The sequence below is a fragment of the Hirundo rustica genome, chromosome Z (assembly GCF_015227805.2).
Source record: "Hirundo rustica isolate bHirRus1 chromosome Z, bHirRus1.pri.v3, whole genome shotgun sequence".
In the NCBI taxonomy this organism is placed as follows: domain Eukaryota; kingdom Metazoa; phylum Chordata; class Aves; order Passeriformes; family Hirundinidae; genus Hirundo; species Hirundo rustica.
This window is the reverse complement of record NC_053488.1, coordinates 22,985,387-22,993,577: the sequence shown is the minus strand read 5'-3', so window position 1 is coordinate 22,993,577 and position 8,191 is coordinate 22,985,387. Positions and strand designations below refer to the sequence as shown.

Below are 8,191 nucleotides of genomic sequence, written 5' to 3'. Positions count from 1 at the left end.
CGTTCCTATCACCACCCTGTACTTTGTTCACTCTTCTCCTTCTAAGAGTTTGTGTTGTCTGGGTCTCCCCCATCCCATCAAGAATGTGTCTTGCAGATTGTTATCAAGGCGTCTGAGTTCACAGGTACTGCACCCACAAGTTCATGCTCCATCCCGAACTGAGTCCTCAAATCTTTTTCTTTCCTGCTTGGTATTTCTACTTCACATTATTCTTTCTTCCTCAATTCTTCTAAATTTAGCAGGGTCTTCTGGTTTCACTTCTTGTAGAATTTCTGCTTCAAGAAACAGAACCATGATCTGAAATGCAACTAGACCTGGTACTCAGCCCAACCTCAAAAAAAAAACAAAACCAAACCAAACTTAAAAAAAAAATGAAAAAAACACCCAAACAACAACACCACCAAAACCCGGAAGGCTTCTGAAAGTGGCAAAAAGGAAAGGCTGTGCAGAAATGAGGCCACCCTGTCACCATTTCATATCAGCAGCACTGGAACTGGGTATCCTGCTCTAGTGTAAACCCTTCCAGACACGTAAATGAAAGTTCAGAAAAGGAAGTTCAGAAACAGGCCCTCAGGAAATCATGCAGGGGCTGGAAAAGACACTAGGACACAAGGCATAAAGGATGCCACCTCAACAAAGAGAAGATGTGACCAGGAGTTTACCACTGCCTTCGGGGTACTCAGACTGGTAACATGGCAACTTTGTAATCCTGCTTCTAGATCCACAACACACTCCAGCAGCTGGAAATTCAGGAGATAATCTCAGCCTCAAAATAAGGCAGTTCTATAGAAGCAAGAATAATTGCACGCTGGAAGATTTTGACAAGGCACTTTTAAAATCTCAATGCAACTTCCTCAGTCATCTCTAATCCAAGAATGAACTAGATTTTGTGTCTATGAATTCATCTTGTCCTTTCCCTTATTATCAGGTGTAGCAGAGGAGTTCCCACTCTGCTCTTAATGCTCACAGTACTCAACACTTTGTGTTTGAGCAAGTGTTTTAATCAAACCCATGCTTCAAAGTTTTAATGTAGTTGCCAGTAAGCAATCAAAAAATATACCTTTTTTCAGCTTTTCACTTTCCTCTTGTCTGTAGACAGGGGAGCAGAAAGAATGAACTCACACTGGTTATTGAATGCTGTGAGTGAAAATTATTTTGTTTTACATACTCAGGACAAATCCTGAATCAAGGAAACTAAGCTCTCACTGCAGTTCATGGATTAGTTCATCTGCTGGAACCACCTGGCCATCTCTCACCTCACGTATGTCAGGACCTCACCTCTTAGTGACAACTAAATTTCTCCAGTTTAGCTCCCCAATGCCTGAAATAACCGCTTCAAGCCTCAAAATACATGAAGCCTGAGTGCTTCAGCTTCTGTTCAGTAAGAATGTCTGGCCCATATGTTTCTGTTCTTACAGGTTACAGTTCACAGACATATTTTGGTGGATACCTCCAGTGCCTTCTGCTGTGGGCACTGATATAGGTCACAGCCCCTCTGAGGTGCGTTCCTAAACACAGTTCAGCACAGAACCCACAGCACGCTGTGGAGGGAGGCAAATTGGATTCCCCAGAGTTGTAAAACAAATCCAGTTACCCCCCAGCCCATTCTTTTCCTGCAGTTCAATGCTCTTCCACCCCCACGTTAACAAATACAGGAGTCCTCAAGCAGCAACACTGGCCAGGCCAATTTGGGTTTCTTGCTTTTTTTTAGCTGAATTCTGCTTTCAAACCTCCTAGTCAGCGATCACCAAGAAAGCTCTCCTACACAGCTGTGCCAGAGATGCTCAAGGTAGATGTCTCTCAGCTATGTGGAGTTACAATATAGTAAAACATCTATTGTCGCTGTGAGCAGACAAGCCTTCCAATGATACAGGGAGCAGGTCAGGATCGGGAGAGGCATTTTCCGGAGGAAAGCTACCCAGTCAGAGCAGACTACATTGCTTCTGCTGGTTTAAATGACTTCATTCAATATTCTGTGTTGTTTTATGTAGAATGCAGTTATGTAAATTTATAAATCATACACTAATTAGCACACAATTTCATAAATTTAGTAACAGTGAAAAAGGAGGTTTCTAACTAACCACGCTTGTGTTTATTCCCTTACAGATGGTACAAATTCAAATACAGCCTGGAGGTCGTATTTGAGAAAATCCTTGCTGCAACTTCTAGAGTTTAACCCCAGGCTCACATGCACTTTTCAAGGGCTGTTTTTTGGATATCTCAGGCTCAATCTCTCTGAAGTGCAGCTGAGTCATTTTCTCTCCTTCCTTAACACCAATCCTCCACAGCTCACTGGATCACTGTAAATTTTATTTGTTTATTCTGATTCTTGCTCTCCAGTCTCCTATTCTTCAGCCATCTAAGTCATCATTCCTTGCAAGCAATTAAGTTCAGTCTCAGTCCATGCCCTGGGTTATACCTGGGTTCTGCACAGTTGTGCTCCACGTGCTCTGGCATCCCTGTCCAGCTGCTCTAAAGGGGAGATGCTAAAGTTCGGCCAAGATAATTTCCTTCTTTCCCTCATTTGCCAAGCATGCCTTGGAAATTAGCTCCTCAAATGTAGGAACATGATTTGGAAAAGAGAGTGGAGTCATAAGGCTCTTATGGGAACCAGTGTTTGAAAACATTTCTCACTTTAAGATACAAGCACACAGTTTTCCTTCATCAGCTTATTCTGGTTTGACAACTCATGCCTGCCCTCTGGCACACTCCCACTTCATCTCCACCTTTGGTACAGTTATCTGCCTTGCATCTTTGTCCTTTCTTGCCTTCACCTCCATTCTTTCTTCCTTACTCTTTAATTCACTTTTTTGTTCCAAAGCATGGTGCTGGCTCTCCAGTTCTCTTCTCCTTTGTATTTTTGACCTCTCTCCTACTTCACACTCCAAACGAGGCCTTGCTCCTTCTCAAAGTAAGACCATGTCCTGGAGAGGAAGATAAGGCTTAAAACAAGTTCTTCATGTATGTTAGCAAACTGGAGACTCACAACACAATATGATGTGATGCTGTGGGAAGTGGAACACATTGTCAGTGGCAGTATTGACATCTGAGCTAGACAAAAATCAGAAGATAAGCCAAATAAAAGTCTGGAAGAATAAATTAAACCCCCAGATAATTTATTAGATTAAGACCTCATATACACATATAAATACGTGCTTGAGATGGGATTCAATAGCAAGACAGGAAAGGCTAGAAATGAAAAAATGTGATTATTACACTGCTGTGACGTGCAAGGAGCACAAAAGCTGTAACTACACAAAGAACCAACAAGTGTGTGTGTACAAACCACATGGGAAGGACACAAACTGAAGGCATGGGTAGGGGCCTTAGCAGCTGTCATGTTACCCCACAAAGCCTCATGGAAAACACAGCCTGATGTGTAGCTGAAGCAAATTCACTGGGAACACACAAAAGTCTATGCTGGACCAATTCCCCAGCAGCAGCTCCCACTATAGAAGCTCAGACTTAAAAGGACACTGTCATTGCTTTTGCTAGTTTAATTTTTGCATTTCCTCTACTGTTTAGGCAGATGGAAAACAATTCCCCTCCCAGTACCAACTACTGATTTTGTCCTTCCCTATTTGACAATCATTGATTTTTTTTTCTAAGGCTATAAATGTTTTAATAACTTCAACTTTGTAGTGCCTCGTGGCAAAATACCTTTGCTTGCACTGACTGCTAAACACTATTCCTAATGTACTGCTGATAACTAAAGCAAGAGCCAGCATTATAAAAATGATTTTCCACAGGGTCTACAAAATTAATAGCTTTTGTTTCTTTTGTCCACATCTCACAGAGAGTTAAAGCATCCAGCTCTTCACCCATAAGTGTTTCAACCATCTTTTACTAGAACACTTTGCTTGACAAAGGTGTGCCCCCTGTGTAGGTTTGACTGATGGACAGCACCTTGAGCACAGAGCCCACAACCCTGACAATGTCCTTTTAGAAAGAGCTACAACCAAAAAATACAAATTCAAGCCAAAAGTCACCTTCAGAATTAGAATTTTTTTACAGACTAATTGATCATAAGGAATCCCAAAGCAGTTAAATACTGGCACCTACAAAAAAACCAAAGAACAGAATACTCCCATGGAGTGTTCTCAACACAAAGACATCTTTCAAGAAACATATATGTATTTTTTGCTATTTTAAAAGGTCAGTTAGCATTTATCAGAAAAGGCAATTAAAGTTTCAGTCAAACTGGAAAGAGACGAGAAGCAATTGGGCTGAAATCAGAGAACTGTTTCTCTATAAATGCCAGCACTTCAAAAAACCACCAACAAAGCTAAAAAACCCACCATGTAACAACCCCCAAACTCGAAGATGTATGTGATGGTTATCCCCAAATTTCCTGTTGGTCCTTGTACATTTTTCTCTTCTTTCTCCTCCCTTTTCCTACCCTCTTTAAGCAGCAGACTACACAGCCAACAGAATAAGAAAACTTATTTCCCTACCTGCTCTACCTGGGCCAGGGCACTGAATACATCTTTGCAGCTCTTAGAAGAAACCTGGGCCTTCACAGGCTCAGGGAGTACAACAGGAGGGACATTCAACAGCAGATGGACATATTCCAGAAAACTGTAATACTTCACTAAAAGCAGGACAGATCATGCAGGGACTTTCCACAGCAGTAATTTTCTGGTCCAGCAATGCTGCTTTCTCCTTTAAACTCCTCTAAGCAGCATTTAAAATTCAGCTGGGATGCACAGAAAGGATACCATCCAATTTGTGATTAAGACTGGGCGTGAATGAAGCAGCCCAGAGTAACCTGAGGTTCTTCTTCCCCTTCATTCTCCTTTTGTTGCACTGATGGAGCACGATGCTGCCAGGGGCTGTGGGGATCCCGCCTGAGATCCACCTCACACAGCATCACACACTGCACAGGAGCAGCATGGGGAGGCAGGCAGCAGCCATACCCCAAGCATCAGTACAGCAACTCAACTCAGCCATTTAGATAAGCAGGGTTGCCTGAAGAGACTGTCTGAAAATCAGTACTGGCCCATGAAGTGGTGTTTGGGAGCAAATGACCTAGAACTTGCCTGTACTGGATCACTTCTACCTTCCCCTCGCTGCAATTTTACTGTGCAAAATGAGTATTTTAGTCTCATATTTCTAGGAACACATGCCGGTGGCTACTGTTACAATAAAATATGAACACTGCATTGTGGAGAAAATGACCATTAATCCTGTAATGTGCAGTCATTTTTACCAATTCACCACATTTCTTTAAATATCCAAGTACATGCAGTAGATGGAAATGCATTTAAATAAACTGAAATAGATACAGCATGAATAATTAAAGCTGGCAGGAAAGTTTGCATTGTGAGCTGCTAGTGGAAATAATTAGTGATTTGCCTTATTTACAATGGAGCCTGGACGCAGCATCAAAATAGTGCAGGTTAGTGAAAATGTCTTAAGACTGTTCTTATACACTAATATATATTCCATCTTGAAAAGTACATCAGATAGGTTTTGGACCCGTACAATGTCTGACTCTGCTACGTTACACAGCATACAAACTCTGCCAAATAGCAATGATTTAAAGAGGAATATAATTCAAACCCATGCCTAGTACATCAACCTGCAACATCATCTATTAACATTATCAGACACTGTAGAGTTGAGCTTACAATATATCCCCTAAAAACTCAGCATCTTAAATATCAGAATGTTGAAGGAAAATGTAGATCATAAAATCAGTGAAGAAGTACTAAAGTGCTTGCACCTTTATAATATGCCAGGTTTTAAACAGACTTGTTTAATTAAAAAATAATCTACTTTGAACATGCTGGTTCTTGAATGTTAGGCAGTTCTTGCAAACTGCTTTAGAGCCAAAAAAATCGATAATGAAATATACTTCCGATATAAGACTGGCAAAACTGTGACTTCAATCTATTAGAAAATGTTGTAGATTAAAAAATATATATTTTAAATTGATTTCTTGGCACATGAAAGGTTTAGGAAAAAAGTTAACACTTTTTGACTGGCGTACCCCAATATACTCGCATGATGATTACTAAATCCAAAATGAACCTGGATGCTAATGAGCTATGTTTTAGAAGAGGGAAAACAAGCAGTGATCACTCAAATAATTTAAGAGTAGCTGTAGACCAAGGAGTTGTGTCAAATGAAGAAGATCTCCTCAAGGAGACGACTCTCCTCCAGCTCATCTGCTCTGGTCCTGGGGCTGCAGGGGATCTGACACCAAGAGGAGGACAGCCCACGGCTTGCACAGCAGGCTGTGTGAGTTCTGCTCTTGTCACAAGGTTCTTGGCAGAGATGTCCCACAGCTGATACTGGGTTCATAGTTTCCACCAGGTCAAGAAGAGAAGCTTTGTACCTACAGAAACACACCGAGAAAAGAGCTCTATTAAGATCACAGCACTGTGCAAGAATTGAATCCAGTTTTCCTGCCTCCATAAATCAGACTAGACCTAGATTTGTCTGACAGGGGCCACCGGCACAGAACAAATTTTGCTGTATGGACTCATGTCAGTAATTTTTCAGTACACAGAGGTACTGAAAAAGAGGCAAGCAAAGGTTATTTTAGGCTGTTTCATCAGCTTTTACATTTGAGGTGTGTATTGTCCTAGTTGCACTCTGGAGACTGAACACAGACCTCTGAGAGATGACAGTCAAATACACCAAACAAGGCAGACCCACGCCGGTAATGGTAAAGTGACTTATATGTATGCCGCACTCTTTTTTTTTTTTTTTTTTTTTTTTTTTACTTTTTGAATAGACCTCTACACTTGATTTAGTTTCACAGGGAATTGAAACCAGAAGGGGACTTTATGATTACTGCCACTAACTACATGTGCTTCCTGTAAATCTCTGTGTACTATATGGAGTCTGTCTGATGGAAGCACTGAAGGAATAGAATCTAAGCAAGGCAATACAAAATCAATGCTTGGGGCACCAAGAGAAAAGACAAAGGTGCTAAGCATCACTCAGGCTGTCCTTTTAAGTGCAAGTACAGACGTGGGGGAAGGTTGCAAGCCACTATGATCTGGTAATGCTCACTGAATAATGGCAGGTACTTCCTATTAATATTCACAGGAGACAAGATTTATTCTAAATACCAGCACAGGATTGATCATTACAATATATCTCCTCTTGTCCAATTTTAAATGTCTTAAAAAATACCATTTCCACTGCTTTCCTAGGGAGCCTGTTCTCTAGTGATCTCCATAGTGATATGCAAGAGATATCACTCCAGAGTTTTACCCAAAATCTCTTTGTTCCATGTTGTTGTTAGCACCAACCTGCATGATGCTCTCAACCCTGAAATGATTCACACATTCAAAGACTTTCATTTACAAAACATTATTCACTTTATTCATCTGAATGAAACTATCAGCACAAGTGATTGGATCTATAGGGTACCTCTCCTGTAAGCAGAGTTCATCTACAGCATGAAGAAACATCTCGAGCTGTTCTCTGCTTTGAGAAAACCCTCCATTTCTACTTTTGTGACTGTAAGAACCTAGAAAGACTAAACAGCTAAGACAGCTGGGGAACATTTCTCAACTCAGATGGGATGAAAAATTCTTAAGAACAAATGTTTACAGTGGTTTATGGACATGAGAGATTAGCAGTGGCCAATGTACCTCCTAAAGTCCCACCTGTGCTGTCCAACAGCCTTGTGCAGCAGCAGCAAGTAAAAGATTTTCCTATCCTGAACTAGCCATGCCATGAAAAACACACTTCTTTATCACCACAAGTAAGTACTACATCCCATCCATCATCAGAATACTGTCACAGAATCATTTAGACTGGAAAATACCTCCAAGACCATCAAGTCCAACCTTTGACTGGTCACTGCCCTGCCAACCAGACCAGAGCACCAAGTGTTACGTGCAGTCATTTCCTGAAAGCCACCACGAAAGGGATGGTGACTCCACCACCTTCCTGGGAAGCTTGACATGACAAGTTACCTTGTCCATAACAAAATAACTCATTTTTATGTCTGAGACATAGAGCTAGCCCTTCAGCTCAAAGGATTTGGCAGTGGTACTGATGTGTTAATACCAATGTTAATGGTGACTACTGAAGTTACGCTATAAAAGCTATTTCTTTCAATTTTTATTGTTCCTTCCAATCTGATGGTCAGTGTCATTTCTAATACAGTCTGACTTGACATTACTGCCTTGCAGGGCTCCCTCCCATTTGACTACTGATTGTTTTATTT

At 41.1% G+C, this 8,191-nt stretch overlaps 1 protein-coding gene across 11 annotated transcripts in view; it reads right to left on the bottom strand.

Moving 5' to 3' along the window:
* Window positions 1–3,095: 3,095 nt before the first annotated feature.
* The window catches only part of KIAA1328 (KIAA1328 ortholog), a 179,554-nt gene continuing 174,458 nt past the window's right edge, over window positions 3,096–8,191 (bottom strand). For all 11 annotated transcript variants that reach the window (XM_040090188.1, XM_040090192.2, XM_040090200.1 and 8 more), the window contains one exon: window positions 3,096–6,340. In XM_040090188.1, coding sequence (XP_039946122.1) covers window positions 6,124–6,340 — 217 coding nt within the window. In that variant the 3' untranslated portion in view covers window positions 3,096–6,123. The remainder of the gene's footprint in view (window positions 6,341–8,191) is intronic.